The sequence below is a fragment of the Myotis daubentonii genome, chromosome 10, assembly GCF_963259705.1.
Source record: "Myotis daubentonii chromosome 10, mMyoDau2.1, whole genome shotgun sequence".
NCBI lineage: Eukaryota > Metazoa > Chordata > Mammalia > Chiroptera > Vespertilionidae > Myotis > Myotis daubentonii.
In genome coordinates, this window is record NC_081849.1 from 51877857 (window position 1) to 51904043 (window position 26187).

Here is a 26187-nt window from a genome sequence, read left to right on the forward strand (position 1 = left end):
TCAACAGACCAAGCCCTATCTTCCATTAACCACCAGTCATGGCAGGCTCTTGGATCATCTCCTGACATATCCTGTGTATTCCTAATGACAAACTTCTTCATTCTCTTCTTCCTGAAGCCTTTCCTCAAAAGTTACCTTTCCCTCCCATCACTTCCATATTAGTTTATGTGGATCTTTCCTATGAACAACATATGTTTAGACATGTTTATCTTTTTTTTGTAGACATATCTTGTTGCTTCCGATGGACTACAAAAGTGTGAGAACAGGCATGCCCAACCAAGTCCTCAACAGTGTACGTTATGGAGACATTTAATAAGTAACTTGATGCGGAGTTAACTAAGGCCTGATGCTAGTAGTGTTGTTGCTATTAAACTACCATTCAGGCCGATTAGATGTATTACTATGGACTTTTTCAATAAGATACTGAGTAGAATACTGAAAATTGTGTGCTACAAAAAAGTTTAAAATAAACAGAAACTTCTCTAGTCAAGCACTGGTGAGGAATTGATTGCATTTTAACAGCAGTCCCTCAACACACTCATGTGGCAAAAAGTAAAATTCAGCACCAGGAGGAAATTAATCCATGACACATTTAGTCACTCTAAACTTTCATCTACAAAGTATCACCATGAAAATCAAGCATACTCTCTTCATAGGACTACTACTGCTCTCACGTATTGTTGACATCATGGTTGGAACTAACAAGTGGAATATCACAGCATGGAAAGAGTTAGAACATTTGCAGTACTTTAGTCCCCACATCTCTAGCCTCTGAATGTGTTAGCTTTGTATCATATAGTCTTTCAATTAAATGATAAAAGTCTATTTATATATCAGCTTAGAGGATATGCACCTGGCATCACAGCGGGCAACAGGAATAGCCATAGAGATAGAAGCCGAAAAACTGGTGGTCCTCCACACTGTCTTCTATCCTTGTAGAAATAATGGTATATTTACTCTTCTAACATTTATGTTAAAAATAAAGCCTCCCATATTTCTATTGCTTCTTCTGAACTTTCTTTAGAAACAAATCATGGGAAAAGCTTCTTGACACTGGTCTTAGCAAAATTCTGTGGATATGACACCCAAAACACAAGCAACAAAAAGCAACAATAAACCAGTAGAACTACATCGAACTAAAAATAAATTATCAACAAAATGAAAAGTCAATCCACAGGAGAAATACTTGCAAAGCACATATCTGATAAGGGGTTAATATCCAAATATATAAGAAACTCTTACAACTCAATAGCAATAAAACCAAACCAATTTAAAAATTGGTAATGTACCTGAATAGACATTTTTCCCCAAAAATGATATTCAAATTATCAACAGGTACATGAAAAGGTGCTCAGCATCACTAATCATCAGGGAAATGCAAATCAAAACCACAATGAAATAACACCTCACAGCTGTTAGAATGGCTGTATCAAAAATACAAGATATAATATGCTGGTGAGAATATGGAGAAAAAGCCACCCTTACACACTGTTGGTGGGAATGTCAATTGGTGCAGCCACTATGGAAAACAATATGGTCTTCAAAAAATTAAAAATAGAACTACCAGCAATTCCACTTCAGGTATATATTAGAAGGAAATGAAGTCAGTATCTTGAAGAAATATCAGCACCCCCATGTCCACTACAGCATTATTTGCAATAGCCAAGCATATTAACAACCTAAATGTCCATCAATGTATAAATGGATAAAGAAAATGTGGTAAATATATACAATAGAATGTTATTCAGTCATAAAAAGGAAATCCTGCCATTTGTGTCAACATGGATGAGTCTTGAGAACATCATGCTAAGTTAAATAATCAGATGGAGAGATGAATACTATATAATCTCACTTATACATGGAATTTGAAAAAACCAACACTCATAGAAACAGAAGAAATTGGTGGTTGCCTGCGGCAGGCTGGTAAGAAGTGGGTAAATGCATGAAGTTGGTCAAAAGATACAAACTTCCAATTATAAGATGAATAAGTTCTGGGGACATAATGTATATTATGGTGACTGTAAGCTAACAATACTATGTTGAAAGATACAAAAAGAATGTTTTAAAAGTTCTCGCCATAAAAAAATTGTTTTAAAGATGTGAGGTGATAGATATGTTAACTAACTTTATTGTGTTAATCTTTTTTCACTACAACCTATATTAAACCATTACATTATATACCTTAAACTTTCACAATCTTATCTCAACTATATCTCAATAAATCTTGGGGGAAGAAAGCAAATTTTGTATTATTTACATGAAATGTTCCCTTTCTACTTAATTTTTTCAGTTCCTTTATACAGGCCTCTTGAGAATAGGTGTTCCTACCAGTGAGATGGAGCTAACTACACATCAGCAGGTGTCACTCCCTAACTGATCCTTCTCAACTGTCCTTCTCTGTCCATTTCAGGTGGTTATTTTTTTTCTGAAAAATTTAACTGCCTTTTCTTTATTACCAATTTCATTTTCCATTTTTCAACCTCTGATGAACCTCCAAAGACTAATATTTTTCACTTTGTGGGTATAAGGACCGTACTACAAGATATGCTTTCTTTTTGAATGCCAGCCCCAATGCAGATATCTGTATGGTTTACAGAGCCACATGGAACATTTTTAGGCTATATGGCTATGCCTTTGCAATAGAAACATACCTATTATCACTTCTTTTTTCTGACAAAAGGCACAGTTTTAGTTCATGAGACAAGCATTGGATAGAATTTGGTACTCTTTCAACAACATTGAGCAAATATTGATTGTCTACCACGTACTGAGCACTGTTGTGGAGATTCAGAAGTTGTAAAACAGGTAAAAAGTATTACCTTCATGGCCCTTATATTCTAGACAGATGGAACAAAAAAATAATTATAATATATAATATGTTGCATGGTGATAGGTGCTTTGGAAAAATAGAGAGTAGAGAATGACTAGAGGTGCTTGCAGTTTTAAAAAGGTATTCAGCCCAACCAGCGTGGCTCAGTGGTTGAAGGTCCACCTATGAACCAGGTGGTCATGATTTGATTCCTGGTCAGGGCATATGCCGGGTTGTGGGCTCGATCCCTGGTAGGGGGTGTGCAGGAGGCAGCCAATCAATGATTCTCTCTCATCATTGATGTTTCTATCTCTCTCTCCCTTTACCTTCATATCTGAAATCAATTAGATTGATTTCAGATATTTATATATAATAAAATGTATTATTTATATATAAAATCAATTTTAAATAATGTTTTCAGAAAAGCTATCAGTGTGAAGGTGGTGACATCTGAGTCAAGAGCTGATGGAAATGAGAAAGTCGTGTGGATATCTGGGGCAAGAACTTTTCAGGCAAAGGGAACACCTAGTGCAAAGGCGCACGTAGGCTGTCACAGCTGTCAGAAGTTTTACTGTAAGCATCTGCCAGGGACAAAAATTCAGGCAAGGCTTTTCTTGTTGCTATAAAGAATCCACCTACCCTGAGAGCTTAATCAGCTTAAGATGAACATCAGTGTGGATCTGTTTAGTGTTTTCTATCAGCCATGACCTCATTGCTAATACTGACAGCCTGACAGCCTCTTAGATTCAGATGGGCCTTGGATGAACAGCCTGGCAAACCTGGATGAAACTAGAAAAGAGATGTTTTAGTAGCTCTGTAGCTCCAATGATTTTTTTATCTCATCCACTCTTCACATGGGGCTGCATATTAATCAAATGTAGCCAATGATTCCAAGTTTTCATTTAAACCTAAACTATAGTCCATTACCATTTATGAACTAGGAAGTATGTATAATATAATTCTACCTCAGATTAGCTAATGGAGATTCTTGTCCCACAGACAAGACATGGGCTACTGAGAACAAAGGTATTTCCTATGCCACCAAATTGTGTTTTCAATGTTGTCTTCTAGTCAGACAACACAGTAAAGAGATCTTACTAACATTAAGTCTTATGTAGACTTTTTAGAGATTGTTACAACAGAGATAATCTGCGCTGAGCCTATCCATCTCACAGCTAGCATAGTAGTGTTACAATGCTCTTCTAGCCCAGCAATCCACACCTCTTTCAACGGGGTTTCCAATTTACTGAGAACATTTTCCTAAAGTTTCCATTATCCCCCTGGAGATCCTTAATAAGAATAAAATATTAAGAATTCAACAAATGGTCATTTGAAAGCAGACAATAGATTTATTTTAGTTTACTTTTGATTTGTTTGGAGACTGAATTGCTTACACATGAAAATCAGTACCTATTTCATGAGAATATAGATTAAGAGACAACCAAGGTAGCAAAGAGAAGGTGATTGAACACCCAAATAGGTCATGATGACTTATCATAGTGAAAATAGTATTAACTGAAAATACTATTTTGTGATCATACTACAGGGGCTGGCAAAAGTAGGCTTATAGTTATAGAATACACAAAACACAGATCTTATTCTTTTATTATGATTTATTAATTATTGTATTATTTTCCATATGAACTATTGTAAACCTACTTTTGCCTACCCCTGTAGTTCTCTGTGTAGGTCGTTCAGATTCACTTTAAATGTCTGACTTAAATTAGCTATAGTAGACTTGAACAAACACAGAAAGCCTTTGAAATGTGGTCAGGTTGTTGTTTTAAATCCAAATCAAGTACTGATCATTATTGACTCTGGCTTGGTATAAATTCAGAATTACTGTAATCTAATGTGTTGAGGTTGTTCCATACTTATTTAGGAGTGGACAGAGATGACATTTCTATAATGAAACCATGCTGTATTCAAACCAACAACTTAGAGATTTACCAGCATATTTTTTAAACCTTTACATCTGTCAAATCTTTTGTTCTCGATATGCTGAAAAAGTCCCTGGAAACAAGCAAGCCACTTATCACTCTTTTTCCTCAAGAAAGAATGCACTTTCCTAATTAATGAGTAACTTCAATTTTAGATGGAAACAGTGACACAACAGGTCAATTATACTGAATTTGAAAGAGTAAAGTCTTGTCTCTGTTTAAAATTAAGACAAGCTATTCTGGAAAGCAAATAATATATATATATATATAGTGGGCTGTCTTCACTTGTGAAATTTCTTTTGAACTAATGGGAACTTATCTTACAGATGAGATTTGCGGACTAGTGAAAATACAAACATGTACTCCACAGCTGTAAGCAGTGATGTGCTAGAGCAGAGGGCTTACTCACAAACTCAGGTTCGTCCACCTGGGTTAGATGCTTAGCCCTCCACTTACTAGCCTAGTAATCCCAGGCAACACATTTAGCCTTTTTTCGGCTCAGCTGAGAACACAATGGGCCCAATAATAGTGTCTACTTGTGGACTATAGGAGGACCGAATGAGTTAACACATGACACCTTCTTACAACAGTGACTGGCACATAGTGAATGTTCAATAGATGCTAATTATTCTAGTGTGCGATAAAGTGAGGAGCTATCACTAGTCTCTTAATAGGATGAAGTATTGGGTGCAATTCTAGTATTTATATTAGGGTTGTTTCATGCACTTTTTATAGAACCAAGTATGCTTTCTGGTCTGACCGCTTAAGGAAGCAGAGAAGGATGGCTTCTCTAAGTGAAACTGACCCCTGCATACAGTGCCTGAAATCAGAGGAAGCTTGTCAGTGTGGGCAGACACAAGAGTAGACCAATGTGACTTTCCACTTCTCTCTTTTTTTTTTATCTCAAGGAAATTAATAGAGGGTACTACAGTACCCTTAAATTAATTGTTCCCGATTAATTAAGGTTTAAAACCTTGGTTTATGGTAGAGTTTCTGATAGTCATCTAAAATCACTGCGGTCATCCAAAAATCTTTGTATCTCTTCAGTTTCACTGTAGAATAAAAACTAAATTTATCACAGTGGGTTGTTACAGTAAGTCTGGTATTTATTTCTCCCAAGAGGCCATTTGCTTCTGGGGAAAGGCAACAGGGTGCCGTCCATTAATATATCTAACTGAGGGTGTAATGGCGTCGTACAATTCCACGTTGACCCCTGCAATTCAGAGTTATTGTCTCGGAACATAAAATTTCATTACCTCATTTCACTGCATAACTACCAATGTGAGGATAGGTTGTGGAAGTAGCAGCCCATTGTTCACCCAGTATTCAGACACTGCTGCTTCGTTTCCTCAGTCTACTCGCCACGAGAACTAAGATATTCCTGAAATCAAATAAGCATGGATTCTGCTGGTGCCAGCTCCAGAACATCTTACCAGAAACAGGTGTACCTCAAAGTCAAGTTTGCCTCAGTCTCAAGTTGTACAATCGGCCGCTGGAGGGTGGAGTCCTCGCAACCCGCCTACGGAGGCGTGCCCCCGTCTGTGTCTGTGGGTGTCGGGGCGCGCGCAGACACTCGGGGACCCACTTTCCCAGAGCAGCCCAATCAAAGTCCCTCTCTCACCTCTAAGGCTGTCAACTCTCACGCCCCGCCCCGCGCGTTCAGCCCCCTCCTCTCTCTCCCACCGCCCCGCCTCCAGAGCAGAACTCACCACTATCATTGGTAGGTTCTTCTGTCACTCCTATTCTTGAACCAATCACTCGAATTCTGGTGGGAGGCGGAAGAGCCAATGGGAAGGCCCGTTGCGGCCGCTGCCGGGTCCCGAGCACCGGGAGGCGGGCCCGGGGGCGGGGCCCGGGTGGGGGAATTAGTTGCCATTTGGAGTGAGCAGCGGGCTGAGGCGGCGGCGGTGGCGTTTGCGGTGGCGCGGGCTCCGCGGAGACTCGGCTACCCCCCGGGCCCTTAGCCCCCACCCGGTCCCCAGAAGCAGAAACCCCGGCCCTCCCTGCAGCCGCGGGCCTTTCCTGAGCGTGCAGCCCGCCTGGCTGCCGGCGGCCCCCGGGCTGCGGGATCCGGACGGTTGCCTCTCTCCCCTGTCAGCGCGATGCCCCGGGCGGCGGCTGCAGGCTCCTCGCGGCCGTGACCGCCGCACCGAGCCTGCCCGGGCGGTTGGGGCCGTTGGACGTTTGTTTTCGCAGCCTTCCCCTCCCCCTCACCAAGGCGGCGGGGTGCGCGTTGGGAAGGGGGAGCCGAGAGACTCCTCCTCCTCCCGGTACCCCCGCCCCTCCCCCTTACACACTCGCACGCACCGCCGCGCCGGCTCCCACACGCTCGCGCGCCTCCCGCCCCGCGCCTCCGTGTCCGCTGGCGGCGTCCGGGGCCCGCGGAGCCACCATGTCCACTGCCTCCTCCTCCAGTTCCTCCCAGACCCCTCATCCCCCGCCGCAGAGGATGCGGCGCAGCGCCGCCGGCTCCCCGCCCGCCGCCCCCGCCGCGGGGAGTGGGAACGGTGCGGGCGGCGGCGTGGGCTGCGCCGCGGCTGCGGGCGCCGGGCGGCTGCTGCAGCCCATCCGCGCCACCGTCCCCTACCAGCTCCTGCGGGGCAGCCAGCACAGTCCCACGCGCCCGCCCGCCGCCGTCGCCGCCGCCTCGCTGGGCAGCCTCCCGGGGCCCGGCGCGGCCCGCGGCCCCAGCCCGTCCAGCCCGACGCCGCCGACGCCGGCCGGGGCCCCCACCGAGCAGGCGCCGCGAGCCAAGGGCCGCCCGCGACGGTCCCCCGAGAGCCACCGGAGGAGCAGCTCACCTGAGAGAAGGAGCCCGGGCTCGCCCGTGTGCAGAGGTAGCGAGCCAAACCTTCCGTCCTCCCGGGCGGGCGGCGTCCCCTCGACGGTGCCCGGCGCGGAAACGGCAGGCTCCCCGGGCTCGCTATGCTAGTGCCTTCGCCCAGGTGTGAACGCGGCTTGGGGAGCCTCACCCTCTGCGGTCGCTGCGGGGATCGGCGGAGCGGACGGCGAAGCAACTTTTCTTTAACGCCCCCTCCCCCGCCGCCCCTCGGGTTTGATCTTGCATCCCTCACCTGCGTGCAGGGGTTTTTTCAATATAAGGAGCTGATTAGCTCACTCGTGTGTTTGCTGTTTGCAGCGGGGGACGGAGAGGAGTTGGGCGAAACACTTAGGAAACACGCATACAAACTCTGCAGCAGCCTCTTTGTGCTTTCCTGCAAAGTTCCTAATGTCTCTGGCTCCCGGGATGGTTCTTTTTCTTTCCTTTCTTTTTCTTTTTGGAGGGGGGGGGGGGGGGGGGCGCTGGCGTTAGTTGTGATGTAAGGATTTTTTTTTTTTGGTAAGGGGACAGTTTTGGGATGTGCAATTGAAGCGTATAGTGTTTTGTTTTGCTAATTCCCCCCCCCCCCCCCCCCCCCCCCGCGCCTCTACTCTATATAGTCCTATGCATCAGGGCAGTGCTTCACTGGAAACAGTTTATGCCCAGCTCAGCATTTTCCTGGTAAATTTTAAAGACCTGTTTGTGAAGTGTGTGCTCAGTTTTTCCTCCCATTTTTAAGCGCACTTCGCAGTTCAGTTGAGCTGTTAAAGGATCTCAAGTTTCTTTTTTTGTTGGGTGTCAAAGGTACTGGTGAGTTGGATGCTGTTGGCTTCCCTTAAGGTTTTCTGTTGTAGTTTGGTTTTGTTTTATGTCTAGGGACACGGTGCATGATGTAGTGGAGTCACCGGGGAGAAAAGGAAGATTAGCCAAAACAGGGAATTAAAGCTCATAAGGGAGAGGAGAGCAGCTAATATTATTAGATCCCAGGCTAGAGCTACAGATGCCGCCGCTGCAGCATTGTGGGGAGAACAGATCAGACTAAGTGGAAAATCTGCTGGGAAGAGAAACACTGCGGAGCTCTCTGTGCAATGTTTATTTGGTATGTGGGATATTTTTATGGAGTTTCCTCGACGAGGGTCTTAGACTTGGAGAAAGTGGCTGTGTTGTGATAGATTACAGTTTTGGTGTTTTTTTTTTGTTTTAATATTTCTGACCTGTAATTAACATGTTGCTAAGGCACTTGTTTTCAGACCACTTGATGGTGAGGCAAGGTAGGATGCAGTAGCACTGGTATGTGTACATGAGCACCAAGAAATGCATCCTGTAATCTGTATGCACCAGGAGGAATTTGCTCCCCCACTCCTCCCCCAGGTCAAGCCAGCTGCTGCAGAAACTGACATCCTCCAGCAAATCCTGAATGAATGAATGAAAACAACGTGATCGCCCTAATAATGACCACCACTGAACACACATCTTTGGCTGTATTTTATAGAAAAGGCCACCATTTTCTAACAGATTAATGCCATATGCAACTCTCTTGCACATTTTCTAGAGCTATATAAAATGAGAGGTCACAGAATGAAAAGAAGGCAGCAGTTACATACATTTTTGAATGATTGAGCTTCAACAGGGTACAGATTGAGTTTTGGGCTTTTCTTTTAAGCACTAATATGAGAGCCATAAAATAAGCATTCCAGACAGATTGTGTACAGAGGGTTTTGTGGGCAGAGTACGAGTAGTTTCGGCAATTGCTACAACAATATAATGGCCATCCAGTACCTCCTCCTCTTTTGTTGATAAACACTAACATCTTACAACAGATCATAGTACAACTTGTTTTTCTGCATCCTTCAAAAGCCTTAATTGCTTAGGAATTACATGGTCCATCATCAGGCAGTTTTAATGAAATTTGTGATCAGGCTTAAACTATCCTCTTTGTTGTAGTATGGCACATCCGAGTTTAATGCAATTTTAATGCAATCATGATGAAAACACTTCTGAGTTTGGGTGTCAGATGGACAGATTTGCATCATCAGAGAGCTTGTACTGGGAATGGAAGAGGCTTTTCTGCTGGTTTTAACACCAGGTGATTTTGTCAGTTTCTAACATTGAAGTGATTTTGAATGCAGACTCTTCTGTCCCCAGTCTCCTAATCATATTACCTATATGTTACTTCTCCACATCTAGCTGGGCTAGAGAGCTACCCAAATTAAAACTATACAACTATTCTGTTCTGTTTACTCAGCCATTTAAAATCCTTCCTATAAATAGTTGGACAATTTCTCAAACGATTACTCAGTTTCTTTTGAATTCTGCAAGGTTCTGACTTCAGTGGAATTTAGTCTCCACAGGTCAAGGTTCCTGCTGCTGCCTCTGCTGCTGCAGACACTGACATCACTATACTGCATGAATGAAAAACAACAACGTGCTCCATCTCTTGCTCTGCACTCCCTTCCTTTTCTGCACCCTGCTTTGGTGTGTGTGTGTGTTTAGATGGTGTTATGCTGAGTATGAAACTACATTTAAAAATGTTAAGTAAATGGTGGCCCAATATGTATTGACTATAGAGACATATTGTTTACAAAAAGCTCTAAGTGCTCTGAGCATTTGGACTCGAGGTGACATAACTGAGCATTCAGTATTTTTTATCTGGACTGGTTGTTATGGAAGAAAATATAGCTTTCAATAATTTTCTTTGGAATTGTCTTACCAGGAAGAAATTATGAAACAATGTAATTTCTAAACATGTTAGCTCATTGTTATATCCTCTTAAACATTTTTAATATGCATAGTTATAGGGTTAAGGCTAGAGTTATAAAAATGGTATTTAGATTGTTTTCACTAGGCTAAAGAAAAGCTGAATTTTTAAAATAGGTGCATTTGAATTTAATATGATATTATTTTATAAAATACAGCAAGAAGATGGCAATTTCCTTTATTTTTATAGCAGTTTTAGGCTATTTAAATGGGTATTATAACAGATACATAAATTTCCAAACACACTTTGCTTCTACAGAAAGGACATGGAGTTTTACAAATTGCAGAGGAATCATATTTTTGTATTTTTAAAAATTCTCTTGTATTTTTAAGCCTTCAAGGTTTTTATTTATATTCATCTCTTTACTTCTGCCATTAGCAAAATGTCACCCTCCCCTTGTTTGGTTCTGAAGAGTCTTGAAGTGGTGAATGACAAGCTACTGAATGCATCCTCAGGCTCCCTGTGATGTGTTTGTAATAGATGTAAAATCATAAAGTATTATGCAAATAGTTATTTTTTGTAATGGTAATACATAAAGTCTACCTTTGAGATAAATAGAACAACAAATGAGACTATAACAGGATGTAGTGTTAAAATTAATGATCTTTAAACTAAAATGATCAGTGACAACCAAAAGAAAATATAATAAAGTTGTTTCTTTCTGAAACCTCATACAGTAAAACCTATGGATTTAAAAACAGAACAAATACAGTTTTTACTGTGCTAGATAGTAGGCAGCACTTGAAAATCCTCTGGTGATTTTCGTAAAGATTGAGCATTAGAATGAATTATAAATTCTAAAAGATATGAAAACATTTGTATTGGAGTACTCTGGATGGAGAGTACTGCTTATGTTTAAGTGTACCAAATCTAGTTAACAAAAACATGGAAGAGCGTGTCGTTTATATAGCTCCTGCTTTGGAAAATAGCATGTGTTGATTTCTGGTTTAACATAACAGATTTATTTAGGCCTGGTTCTCTTAGCAGATTACTAATTCTAGAGTGAAATTTGATTAGAATTTTTCATGAGTATCTTGAGGGCCTTACTGTCTTATACATTAAGAAGTTATGATTATATTTTAAAAAGAAAATGCAAAGCCAACCAGCATGTAATGTTGAAAGACTGCATGCAATGTGTGTGTCTGTGTGTTTTAATCAATTAATTTGCTTTCAGTTTTTTTATATCTTCATTAAATTTCCTTTTATGAGTCATTTTATGCTGTGCTTAGTTTGTGGAATGCCAATATTTTAAATTACTTTTTTCTCTAGCTTTTAAAAGATACTCAGACATTCTCTTCCAAAAAGTTACTTCTCAGGTGGATGTTCTTGGAAATTAAGGTTCTCCTCCAGTCCCCCACCCCCTTTAAAATTAAAATTCTTCGATTACTTAGTCTTAGATGAACCTGTTTCAAAGCGTTCCTATACTAAAGTGAAAATAAAGTTTTGGCTTCTTTTTTTTTTCTTCCTGAAGTGACAGGTTTCAAATACTCATTTTTGGAAGAGATTTTTCAACCTTTGAGAACTACACTAAGTATCATCAACATTCATTGTTTATATATCTAATTTTCCTCTTCAATTATAGTGTATAAAATTTCTAGCTTAGTGAGTGAATAGCAAAATAGATAATGAATTTATAGAAGGTATTTATTCTTAAACTACTATCTTATGTTCAAAGATTATATTCCTTTCAAATAACTATTACCCTAAACTGAATACCATATACCTAAGGTATATCAAAGCACCTAGTTAATTTTAGCTCTATGTAAAGTTTTGTGTGTATATATTGAACTAAAAGTTATTTCATCATTTAAAGTACTTTTTACGGAAGGACATTTCTTTTACTACAGTGTACATTTCTTCAAGGATTTAATGCAAATTAGGATTTATATATTGGGGAAATGTTGAAGTTACCGGTAATGGCCTTCTCGTGATTTTTATTCTGTGATAAGGGGGACTAAATGTGAATTAGAAAACAAAGGAATAATTTGTCTCCATGGCAATGAGTAACAATGGAAATAGTGGCAATGTTCACCAATGGCTAATAGGAAAGGGTTTTACTTAAATATTAAATTTAAAAAAAATTTTAAACCCATTTTATCAAAACTTTCACATGTAACTAAAACTTTCACATTTGTTACGGAGTGTATACTGACGACTTTGTTATTCCTAATTTTAGTTCAGTCTTTTCTCTAGAGCTTAAAATTCCCAGACACCACCAAGATGGGCTTTTCCACAGCACCTGTCCTAGGTCTGTGCCTGGCGCTGTTGTCTTTTGTCTTCAATATAAAATTTTGACCCTGGCCAGTATACTGTTTATTTTAACAAGAGGTTGAGGTTATCTATCTGCTGATGGTCTCAAACTGGGCTTTCCAAAAGTAAGTGGAGGAAAGAGAGAACATTACTCATCTATTGATATAGAAAGCCTAAGGAACTAATGGAGGAGCCAGAAGCCACATCTCTTTCCCACTACCCCTCATCTGGACCCCTTGTACTCCACCCATCATTCAGCTGATTCAAAAGAATAAGATTTGTGTTTATTTTGCAAAGTAAACTATAATGAGTTAGTAGTAATGATGAAGAAAATAAATATTTTACCTATACCATAAACAAATTGTGGAAAAATACTTTTCTAGTATTTCATTTTAATAGGAACAAACACAGCAAATACATTTATGCAGTGTTATTTACTTCAAGTGAATGCTACTGAGGCAAATACTGAGGGGCAAGTTCATGAATATCTCAGTAACTTCCCCTATATTATGTTGTGTCTCAAGTTGTAGATGGAAAGAAAACGTTTGAGTGCTTACTATACACAAGGCAATGTATACTTTTATTCAGCAGAAATGAAACTCAAATTTCTTATTTCAGGTCTACTGTTTATTCCACAAGACTATCCAGTTGCTACTCTAATGTTGATGAACAGTCATGATTTCTGAGCTAAAAATTGCCAAAGAATAGCTTTTCTATTGTTTCCACAGCACTATTACACTGAGCTGGGATATGCTTTGACATTTTCAGAATGTCTAAAAATGTAAGACCTAGAAGGTTGAATGTAACTGAAATAGAAAAAGGATGGATTGGTCATATCTCTCCATTTGTTTCTTACGTAAAAGTGTGAGTGCGCGCACGTGTGTTTGGCCTTCCTTACACCTACAATCTTTGCTATCCTTGCATCATGTTATGGTGAGCAGAAGTACTTTTCTCCATGAATATTAAAAGATAGTTATACATGGTGGTAAACTGATGAATGATTCAGGAGTCATTCACCAAGCAGAAACTCTGCTCTCAAGTGAGTATCCCAGCAACTGGTGCTAGATTAACTTAGCCCTCCCAAGAACTACTAGGTGTTGTTGAATGTGTGGGTTTGAACTTTGCTTGTTTGCAAGTTAATGAAGTGCCACCATGGTACATCTTAAAGATGGTTCACCAAAAATAAGGATTAAAGAGACTATTGAAACCCATTATTGCATGGCAAGGTTAGTGTCCAAAATTGTCTTCCAGTTACTAGAATTAAATCCACTAAACATCTGAATGTGTTTCATAACAAGAAGGTAATTGCTACAACTTGCTGCCTAATGTTTCTAAAGATCAAATAAATGCCTACCAATTACTGACAGTAATAGCCCTAATTTAGCCAGTATGACCACAGGGAGAACTTTTCTAAATAGTCCTATAGCTAATTTTAACTTACATTACTAAAAAATTAACTATTTGATGAAACATTTTCTAAAATTATACAATTATTTTGTATTATTTTACAATCAGTAATTCTTTTTTTTTTTTACATTTCTCCCCCAACTTTACTGCAGTATAATTGACAAGTAAAAATTGTGTATATTTAAGGTGTACAGTGTGATGATTTGATATGCATATAAGTTGTGAAATGATTACCACAGTCAGGCTAATTAACACACCAGTCACTTCACACAGGTACTTTTTTTTTATGGTATATGATGAGAACACTTACCATCTACTCCTAGTAAATTTCAAGTATATGATACAGATACAGTATTATTAACTGTAGTCACTATTGCTATACATTAGATCCCCAGAACTTACTCATCTTATAACTGAAAATTTGTACTCTTTGATAAATACTTCCCCATTCCCCTCACCTGCCAGCCCCTGGCAACTACCATTCTACTCTCTCCTTTTGTGAATTTGATTTTTTTAGATTCTGTATATAAGTAATATCATATAGTGTTTGTTTTTCTGTGTCTGGCTTATTTCACTTAGCACAGTGTCTTCCAAGTTCTTCTGTGTTGTTGCCTATGGCAGGATTTCCTTATTTTCAAATTTTTATTTTATTGATTTTTAGAGAGAGAGAGAGAGAGAGGGGGGAAGGGAGAGAAACATCGATTTGTCATTACACTTATTTATGCATTCATTGGTTGATTCTTATATATACCCAGACAGGGGATTGAACCCACAACTTTGGCATATCTGGACAACACTCTTACCAACTAAGCTACCCGGTCAGGATTTTTCTTTTTAAAGGCTGTATAATATTTCACTGTGTATGTATACCATATTTTATACATTCTGCCATCAATGGACATTTAGGTTATTTCCTTATCTTAGTTATTGTGGATAATGTTGTAGTGAACTTGGGGTGTGTATATTTCTTCAAGATACTAATTTCACTTCTTTGGATATATACTCAGAAGTGGGATTGCTGGAATGTATGGTAGTTCTGTTTTTAAGTTTTTGAGGAACCTTCTCCATACTGTTTTCAATTCCCACCAATTTACCTTTCCAGTAGCAGTGTACAGGGTTTCCTTTTCTCCACATCCATGCCAACACTTTTGTTGTGTGTTTTTATAATAGCCAATTTAACAGGTATGAGATGGTATCTGTATATGGTTTTGCATTTCCCTGATAATTACAGATTCTGTGAACCTTTTCATGTACTATTGACCATTTATGTCTTTTTTAAAATGTTTTTATTGATTTTTAGAGAGGAAGGGAGAGTGGGGGAGAGGTAGAAACATCAATGATGAGAATCATTGCTCGGCTGCCTCCTATGTGCCCCCTACTATGGATCGAGCCTGCAACCCGGGCATGTGCCCTGACTGAGAATCCAACTGTGACCACCTAGTTCATGAGTCGACGCTCAACCACTGAGCAAAACTGGCCAGGCTATATGTCGTCTTTGAGAAAATGTTTATTCGGATATTTTGCCCACTTTTAATTGGGTTGTTTTATTGCTATTGAGTTGTATGTGTTTCTTACATTACTTTATATTAATCCATTACCAGATGTACGGTTTGCAGATATTTCCTCCCATCTCATAGCTTGCCTTTTTGTTTTGTTGATTATTTCCTTTGCTGTGCAGCCCTTTTAGTTTGATGTAATCCACTTTGTTTCTTTTTGCTTTTGTTGCTTGTGCTTTTGGTACCATATCCAAAGTGTAACTGCCAACACCATTACCAAGAGCTTTTCCCCTATATTTTGTTATACCAGTTTTATTTTTTCATGTTGCATATTTAATTATTTAATCCATTTCAAGTTAATTTTTTGTATGGTTATAAGATAAGGGTCCAGTTTCATTTTTTTGCAACTATAATCCAGTTTTTCCAACACTATGTGACTATCCCTTTCTCATTGTGTATTCTTGACATCTTTGTCAAAAAGTACTTGAATGTATTAGTGTGGATTTATTTCTGGGTTCTCTATTCTGTTCCATTGGTCTTTGTGTCTATTTTTATGCCAGTACCATATTGTTTTCATTATGATAGCATTGTATAGGCTAGATGATTTGTAATAAAATGATTATCATTTATTGAGCTTTTATATCAGCCCTTGTCTCTTCACTGGAACCCAATGTAGAGTACTTTTATAATCCCTCGTCACAGATGAGGAAATGACATCTTGAGAAGTTACGTAATTTGTCCAGTGTCAGGCAGTATGCACAGAGGGCCCATGTAATTCTCTAAGTCCTGACTTCAAGTGAGCTGAAAGTTACTTTTAGAGCCCAGTTAATTATGAGGCAGGAAACCTCCATAATGGGTTATCCCATTGCTTATCCAGTTAAGTCATGGAAAGGTCAAAACATGGGGCGAGGGGGGGGGGGGGGCGGGGGGGGGGAGCCGGGGCGGAGTATAAAAAGAAAGCTAAATGGGACTAGAGTCCAGGGTCCACAGAACTTAAAATAGTTGCAAGTATTCCCAGTGATTCAGGCCTCAGGTATGCATTTAAGACTATACTTCAAAACCTTATTATGCCATTAGCAGGCCTTTCCCTTGGTCTTTAAAGGACCTACCACTTTGCTAAGAGAGAATGTAAATTTAATTTGGGTATATTAAGGTTTTTTGTATTTCCACATTTGAAAAGTTTTACACTTATAATAGAGAATCATAAAGCTTCATTCAAACCTACATTGATTCTTTATATTTAGCATCCTTAGATATTTTATTTTATTTTAATTTTATTTATATATCACTCTTAATTTCAAAGCAAGAAGGTTCAATATCTTCTCAATTTATACCTGCTTGGGCTCTTTCATTTTTTTCTAGGTTTGCCAACGTGACACAGAAAAGATACTTTGGTCTCCATTTTAATAATTTCTCCCAGGGTGCTTTGACCCTTTTTCAGTGTCACTTTTGCTTACCCTAAGCTCTCTTTAATAGTCAGTGTGGGGCATGAGCCCTTCCATAAGTAATATGAGCAATGGTATTTTTATTAAGTGAAGATATCGAAAGTGTTCTATAGAGTCGTGATAGGAGTTTACTTTTCTAGTTGAATACATTAGTTTATAAGTTGAATTAGTGAAGTAATAGTTGGATCTTAGAAGATAATAAAAACTAGTAGGGCTTTAGTTACTCAGTATTACATCAGATCTTACCCATAAAAAATTTTATTCTTCTGTAAACCAGTGAAGATATTTTTTTCATGAAGGTACAAAAAGATCATAGTAAAATATAGATTTGTTTATATATTAACTGGTAGTCTTTAAACAAAATGCATTCATAATATCTTTGAGAGTTCTGCAACAGTGTCATTTTCTTTCTGCTAAAGTATGTTTGAGATAATCTGATGAATCACCCTGAAAAGAAATCAACTGTCCTTTTCCTGCTTAAAGTCAGGTTATTTAAGTGCTCAGTACTTACTAAACAAGGGTTAACAAACTTTGCTAAATGTGGTTTCTTTGGTATTGTAAAATCAGGGAGTTGGATTGTGCTCAGAAATAAGGTTTTTAAAAAAGCTACAATATTCTATTGTATTTTGGTCAGATATCTTTACAAAACTTACATTAAATCCCATTCTTTACATGCCAAAGTGACCCATTATTAAAAAAAACATTTGGTTCAATCCATTGCATTGTCCACTCTTTGTCTTTTTGGTTTATATATGGCCAAAGATTAGCGTAGCTTTAATGTAATTCTAGTGATAACTGTTCACTCATTAAAGCAATGTTTGTTTCTGGTACTATACTAGTTGTTGGCAGTATGTTAGTGAGTAAAATAGGTAGAATGTTCCCCTCTTTCACAAAACATTTACTGAACCCCTATTATGTCTGAGGAATTCTGTTTGACCCGTACAGAATACTTATTCTAGAATGTGGTATGTTCACATTCATATTTCTGAGCAAGGTCAGTTCATTTAAAGTCTGCCAAGAATTTGACCCACTATTTCTTCTGAGCTTTGGACTTTATATCAATTATTGTTTTCCTTTGTTTACCTTCCTAAGTTAGATGGAGCTTTTTGGTATTCTTTTTGAATACTAATACTCTGTTTGTATGTTTTTCTTTCATTAGATAAAGCTTAGGAGAGCTTTATCCTATGGTTTCTATATTATATCAAGGTTTAAACTATATTGCTGCCTGAACACCCTATGTAATGCAAGGCTAATATGCAAATTGATTAAATGGCAGAACGATCGGTTCCTATGACATGCACTGACCACCCAGGGGCAGATGTTCAACACAGGGGCTGCCCCAGGTAGTCAGTGCGCTCCCACAGGGGGATCACTGCTCAGCCAGAAGTGGGGAGCGGGCTTAAGCTGTCAGTCGGACATCCCCGGAGGGCTTCCACACTGTGAGAGGGCACAGGATGGGCTGAGGAACCTCCCCCACTCCCCTGCTCGGTGCACTAATTTTGTGCACTGGGCCTCTAGTATTATAATATTCTGCTATAGTTTGGCTTAGAACGATGTCACTGACCCTCTCTGTGCATGCACGCGCGCGCACACACACATACACCCTTTCAGAATTTGAAATTTTATTGTTGGATGTGGTTTCTTGTGTAGAAATGTAGTATAATGTAGTAATAATGTGTAGTAATACCTGGACAGTGGTGCCCTGTGTGGCTGCTGAAATGAGTAGAACTTGGCTTTGACTAAATATCTACTATAACTTGATATCTTGGTTTAATGCACAATGATTTGTCTTTATTATACCCAGAATTTGCTTGTTTTCAATTTTTATCTATTTTTAGTTTTCACCTTAAATAATTATTAGCATTATAGCCTTTAGTATTACTATTCAGTTGTGTTAGTTAAGCTTTAGGATGGTTGTCCTGTTATACTTTATACTAAGCCATGTGGTCAAAAAATAATGTCTTTATACAAATATTCCTATGTAATGGAATAAGTCTTACATTTAATCTCATGGTAAAACAGATCTTAGGTGAATCATACTTTCTGGCTTGATTTCTTTTTAGCTTGTATATGGAACCCTGAAAAAAGCCCCTTGAATATAACATATAATAAACCGTCTAAAATTGCATATAGGAAAAAAATAAAATAAAAAAAAATAAAATTGCATATAGGAATTTTAGGAAATAGGAAGGCATAGGAAAAGTAATGAAATAAATTATTGCTAATATTTATTTTGATCACGTAAAAATACTTCATTCTTCAATTGTCTCATAATGTAAAAGAAAGTAAATATATAATACAGTAGCTGAATCTTTGATTTGATTCACTGTATTATTCCCATCATTAATGCAGCATTTCTAGAGACTTTAACAGTTCAATTATGATTTTTTTTTATCTCAATTCATCTTAATGTTTCTATGACTCTGTATTCAAGATCATTTTGGTGGATGTGTGTACTCCACCAAGTAGCACTTTGTCATTTTTAGCGTTCCAGCATCCAGCATGGTGTCTGGTGCTTAAAAGGCCCTGTGGTAAATCCTTACATAGAATTTACTAAATCCTTACATAGAATTTACGTAGAGATTTCTGTTTTAGCTATGTATGTAGCTAGGTTCAAATCACTGAACAGTGGTTATTATGGTATGCAGTCCTATAAAGATATGACAAAATGCAAATTAATAGCTTTTACTTGTGTGGCTCATTTTCTACAATGCCTAATGGTTTAGGTAACTGATGACTGTTATTCTCATTTAGGGCCTGGTATTCACTGGTGATGTGTAAGCTTGGAAAAGCACTGATTTAGACCTTCACATGAAAAAGGAACTGGGTGCTTTTTCTGCTAGAAATAGGTAGAACAAGAGATGGCTGGTGTCAGGATAGTCAACATTTTGAAGATGCAATTCTATAAAGTGTGTTTCTAAGTTACATTTAGAGTTCTGTTAAGTGAATTTGGTCTAGTGAGGCTCCATGGAATTAACTTCTGAAGCTGTTATATTTAGAGAAACTTAAACCATCATGCTTAAAGCTTAGTGGTGGATTTTCCAATTAAAAATCTAAATGTTTTTATAGTCTGGCATAAAGATCATGATTATACCAAGCTCCAAGAAAGGAGAAAGTAAATTACATATTAACTGATGCTTCATTATAGTATAAAAATTTTAAATTGTACAGCAGATTTTGCAATGATTATTTGCTTTAGAATGTCTAACTTATGTGCAAGTAAAATTATTCAATTTACCAAAGTGTTGTTTACACAAACTTTTTAGGAAGTCAGTTACACAAGGTTGAGGTTTATCTGAGGTTGTAAAAACACATTACTGAATAGTGTAATTTCTTACTGCTGTATAAAATGTTTTAGTGACATTTAGTAGAATTACTAATATCATAAGTTATTATAAATGAGCATGAATCAATCTTTTCCATACCCTTTCTAGTCTGAGTTTAATGATTCTAAGAAATTTGGTATTGAAAGAACCCCTAAAAGGGAAATACCTCTTATGTACTAATGATTTTATTTCTCACATTTCTCTGTAGAAAGATATGCTTTTAAATTAGGTAAATATTCCAAAGTTTTTTTTCTAGAATATTTTGCCCTTACAAAAAGAAGTTATTACTTCAGTTATAATTTCCTAGCAAAGCGATTCTAACCAGCTTCATGAGGATGTATTTCTTCCATCATCAAAAACTTTAACAAATCTACTGTTTTTGACATCAGGAGGATAAAGCAATAACTAGAGCACAATTAGACTAGAAGTATGATTAGTGATATGATTTATGATTTTATTTATAATTGTATCTTCCTACCATGAAGATTTAACTTAGTTTCTGTATAAACTTAAGGACCAAGAAATTAATTGGCCAACTAATCTGTATATTCCCAAGGACTACATAATATGGTTGCGTATATGTGTGTGTGTATAAGAGGAAGAAGGCCCTAAAGTTTACATTCCTTTCTCAGTGATCACTGGCTCATAATACTTTAAATCAGCGGTTCTCAACCTGTGGGTCACGACCCCTTTGGGGGTCGAAGGACCCTTTCCAGGGGTCGTCTAAGACCATCGGAAAACACATGTATAATTACATATTGTTTTTGTGATTAATCACTATGCTTTAATTATGTTCAATTTGTAACAATGAAATTGGGGGTCACCACAACATGAGGAACTGTGTTAAAGGCTCGCGGCATTAGGAAGGTTGAGAACCACTGCTTTAAATAGTTTTAATATGGGAAGTGCTGGTGACTTAGGGATTTTGCTTATCTCATTAAGGTAAAACCAATAGACAGCTAACTAGATACAATTCTGAACATCTTCCTTGTGACTATGGGAAAATTTACTATTAATATTACAATTATATTTCCTTCCTGGAGGCATGTTTTTAGTTGAATTCTTTGATCAAGCAGTTTACTTCAGAGTTATTTAGTAAAAAGTAAGTTTGTTCGGTGGGTTTGGACAAACAAATTAAAATCAGTTTAAATATAAATTTCCTTTTCTGAATCATCTACCAGTAACACAGCTTAGAACAGTGATGGCGAACCTTTTGAGCTTGGCGTGTCAGCATTTTGAAAAACCCTAACTTAACTCTGGTGCTGTGTCACATATAGAAATTTTTTGATATTTGCAACCATAGTAAAACAAAGAGTTACATTTTTGATATTTATTTTATATATTTAAATGCCATTTAACAAAGAAAAATCAACCAAAAAAATGAGTTCGCGTGTCACCTCTCACACGCATGTCATAGGTTCACCATCACTGGCTTAGAATGCCAGTCCAGTTGTCTGCTGTTTAACTTCTTAACAAATGTATGATAATTTTCTCTATTGGAGTTCGCTTTGTGCTTTTTGAGCAGGGGTTTATGTTGTTATTTAAATTCAGAGTTGAAACAAGCATTGAAAAGTGTTGTTAATTGCATTTCTACTGATGGAATGGGTATTTTTATAGGTGGTACCTGTGTATGCAAATTAAAACAGACATGATCTTTACATTCTGCAAGTTTAAATATCTATATTTTAAAATATTTTTAGAACTGTCTTTGGATGTTTTTCTTATGCTCTTTACCTGCTTGCTGGTTTTGTTACCATCTGTATAAAAAGTTTTAATATAAAGTGTATTCAGCCTATATTTCACAGAGTAGAATATTTCATACTCCCTAAGTTAACATACTTTGAAAAATTGGCCTAGTATATTTTTCATTTCTTTGGATAAAAATAATAATTTATTAATAAGTTTTAGCCTATATAATTCAAAATTTGGGTCATGTGTTTTAATTATTCATATGTAAGAAGATATGATTAGAAGTACAGTTATCAAGATGAGTATCGGATTATTTAAATTTAAACTCAGAGACTTGCTAGAAATGGAGCTGAATGGTTCTTTTATTTGCTTATTGGCACTATGAAGCACAGCCTTAAGACTTTCGGACCCAGAGCATCATTGGGTTGGGTTCTTATTTCCTGCCAGCATAATCATTGACTTTTCCTCCTCCCTCATTTCTCCCATCCTACTGATCACTGTATCTTGTCCCTTCTCCTCAGAATTATCTTCCGAATCTAGTGGCTTTTTTTTCATTCCCTTCATGTCTTAATTACTACTTGTTGCTTGGACTGTTGGAACTACCACCTCTGAAGTGGTTTCCCCTACTGTCAGTCCCCCATCTTTAATTTAGCTACTGCACTGCTATAAGCATCTTTCTATACAAAAAGAAAATAATAATTTTGAAATTCAAAATCTGTAGCTTGACATAAAGGACTTATCTCAGCATCCTCCTTTGTGTACCTTTTGTTTTTTGCAAACAAAACTCACTTTTTAGTTGAAAATGCTATTATTTTATAAATCCATGTATCTTTTGAGTACATATATGTTCCTTGTCAGGGTAAAGTAATATCTATTGCTTTAAATTTGATTAAGTTAGATTATCCTATCTGTGGTGACAGTTTATGATAATTCAGTGAGACTTACTCTAAAATTTGACTCAAACTACTCCAAGGGTAATTCAGACAAATGATAAATGAAGTTAAGCCCTTCTCTAGTAGAGACTTCTAAGTATTCACCAAACCCTGTTTTCTCTCCCTCTTGATCCCATATCTATTCCATATATACTTCCTTTGCAGTTAGGTAAGACTAATGATATATAGCACTTTCATCCTTGTTCAGTAAAGCAGCACTAGTTGATCCTCCTTATTTTCTCTTTCCTCATCTGCCAGCTGTATGCGGAGATTCTAGCAGAGGACTCCAATGAAGGTGGAGTCATAAGGTGAAGGAAGTTTGAACTCTGAATGATCATGTAGAAGGCCATCTGTCAGCCATGAAGATACACATTGGCCTTTTATTATGATAATGCACTAATTTTTAAAAATTGTACCTGCTAGCATTAGCAACTTTATTGCACCTCAGAATTTTAAAAAAGTGGTTACCAGCTGCTCCTACTGGAGCTACTTTGAAGTTTACCTTGGGAGTCCTAGTCTTTGTTCAGCTGATCCATCACGTTGGCAAGTGGGGTTCATTGTTGTCAGTGCTTCTGTTAGTACACAAGAGACACTTTATCAAGTTGATTGTATGAACTTGGTGGAATATATTTATTTTTATACAATTTGCAATTTAGTCTAAATATGCTATTTAGCTACTCTTTTATTAAAAATTAGAGGTCCAATGCACGAATTTGTGCATGAGTGGGGTCCCTCGGCCTGGCCAGCGATCAAGGCCTATCAGGGGGCCAGCTGGCTGGGGGGAGGGACCGCGGAGGTTGGCTGTGGGAGCGCACTGACCACCAGGGGGCAGCTCCTGCACTGAGCATTTGCCCCCTGGTGGTCAGTGTGCGCCATAGCGACTGGTCTACCGGTCGTTCGGGCATAAAGGTCACTTAGGCTTTTATATATGTGTATAGATAGATAGATTTAAAGGACCATTTTCAAAAGTTCAGAGCTGTTTTAAGCAATAGTAAGTAGCCTTGTGGAAATACATCCAGAATGCCTGGCAGGACAAGAAGTTTATATATTTGTTAAATGGTTTTGTTATTTTATATAAAACATGTTTCTTGAATATGCACTATATGAAGAGTGCTGAGGCTCTTCCAAAAAAGTGTCCTTTGGTAAAGAGGTCCAAAATACCTGCCAGGTAATATCTAGTTTATGAATAATTGTTTCATAAAGACTAAGGAAAGGATAGACAAATGATATCCACAACTTTAACAAATGTTTCTTGAACCTCATGGATATGGACAACAGTGTGGTGATTTCTGGGATGAGGGGTGGGGAAGTGTAAGAAAGCATAGAGGGAATGAGAAATGAGAAAAAAAATGTTTCATGGGTAGTTGTGCTAAGTGTTAGAGAAACAACCAAACAGAAAGACAAAAGCCTTGATTTTAGGAATGAGCCCGCCCTCTGGTAGATAAGTCTTAGATTAATCATTTATTCATAGATAAAACAGATTAGTGAATGGTGGTAGGTTTTTCTTTACTATTTAATTCTCAAGAAAAAAATTGCTGAGGTTGCTAAGATCTACAGTAAGAATGAATCTTCTGTCTATGAAATTGTGAAGAAGGAAAAAGAAATTTGTACTAGTTTTGCTGTCGTACCTCAAACTGCAAAAGTTATGGCCACAGTAGTTGATAAGTTCTTAGTTAAGATTGAAAAGGCTTTAAATTTGTGGGTAGGAAATATGAACGGAAAGTGTGTTCTGATTGACGGCAGTGTGTTGTGCCAGAAAGTATTGAACCTGTACAAAGGGTCGCCTGAAATGAGTGACACCAAGCAAGGATGGTTCCACAGATTTAGGAATAGGTTTGGCATGTTATTTCACATCATCACAGTTTATTTTTATAATTGTTCTTTTTTATAAGTTGCTGTCATTAATATATCTTACTGTGCCTAATTGGTAAATTAAAGTTTATCACAGGTATGTATGTATAGGAAAAAACAGAATATATAGGGTTCAGTACTATCTGTGGTTTCAGGAATCCGCTGGAGGTCTTGAAAAGTATCCCCTATGGAGAGAGAGGCAGATAAGTAAGTTATTTGACATCTTAATGAAAAATAAGCAAACTTGGATTTATAATGTTTGAAGATATATTGTTTAGTATTTTCTGTCTCAACCCTATGTAGAAGGGGTTTAAAAATTCTAATAAGAGGTGAAGAGGCAGAGGGGAGAGAGGAAAATCCAGTTTACCTATCTTTTTGTATGCTTAGTATGGTTTTGTTTTCCTCCTGCATTGAGTATTTCTAGTATATCTGGACATGTTCAGTTTTTTATTACAAGTGCCCCAGCTATTCTAGGTATTGTTAAAAGTCAAGCTGTATCCAAAACTATAGTCTGGTATTTGTTCACTTTTATCATATAAGGAAAAAACATTAACTTAGATGCCAATAACAGTAAACTCTGGAATTTTGTGACTTTAGTCCATTTGTAGCTACTTGGACAGTGACATTTTGACTGCAGGACAGTTCAGTCAATACTATCAATAAACTATTTTTGACTAAGATTATAATGGCCAGTTCTGTGGCTGTTGTAGAGGAATAAGGTGTGATGCTATTCTAAAATATTTTATGACACATTTCCCCTACATTTAGTCGTGCCACTAGTCATTTTATTTTTTGTTAAGTTGCTTTTTTAGCCCTTGGCAGTGTTTCCTGGCAACCTTTTATGTACAATATTTGTAGAATTGTTGAGGTGGAAGGTGTTCTGTGTATGCAAACACAGAACTGGTTTTCACCATGTTCTGTTTTACTCCATGGCCTCCACAAAGGTGTCATTTGTGTAGACATTTTCCTTCAGGATGTTTCCTGCAACTTTTGGCTATTTCCGACTTTAATGGAGCATTCAATTTTGGATACACGTCTACTTCACAGCTACATATTTGATTCTTTGGTGTCAATATTTATAAAAGTAAATGCTAGAATAAACATCTGTGCTTACTTATTTCTGAAGCCTTCATTCTGTTGAGCCTTTTGATTTTGGGTTTATTCTAGATCAATGTAGTTCGTTGTGTATTTCCCAGTTAATAGCATGTTTACCATCGCTGGATTTAAGAACACAATTTGAGGGAAAATACAGCTTGTAGGCTGGACTTAATTTGCTTAGGTTCTTAATTAGATTCTTTTACATTAAGCAAATCACTGGTACCTAGACAGATTTCAGTACAGATTTCTGTTTATAATTTGCCTGGCAGTCATATCTTACTGAGGTTAAGCAGTTTTACTCTTTTCCTAGGCCTTTCCCCTTAATCTCCTTTACATTTATGAAATTAACTACTTAACTCTATTAT

The 26187-nt window shown here is 37.8% G+C and overlaps 1 protein-coding gene and 1 long non-coding RNA gene across 6 annotated transcripts in view; one reads left to right on the plus strand and one right to left on the minus strand.

Moving 5' to 3' along the window:
• Positions 1-7746, minus strand: part of LOC132242980 (uncharacterized) — a 115542-nt gene extending 107796 nt beyond the window's left edge. For 3 of the 4 annotated variants that reach the window (XR_009454750.1, XR_009454748.1, XR_009454749.1), the window contains exon 1: positions 7551-7746. This is a non-coding gene — a long non-coding RNA (uncharacterized LOC132242980). Of the gene's footprint in view, positions 1-6197; positions 6437-7550 lie in introns of those variants that run through there. The other variant, XR_009454751.1, reaches the window with a different exon arrangement.
• Positions 6777-26187, plus strand: part of GLCCI1 (glucocorticoid induced 1) — an 82743-nt gene continuing 63332 nt past the window's right edge. The window contains exon 1 of one of the 2 annotated variants that reach the window (XM_059712401.1): positions 6777-7586. In XM_059712401.1, the coding sequence (XP_059568384.1) occupies positions 7142-7586 (445 nt within the window). In that variant the 5' untranslated portion in view covers positions 6777-7141. The remainder of the gene's footprint in view (positions 7587-26187) is intronic. The other variant, XM_059712400.1, reaches the window with a different exon arrangement.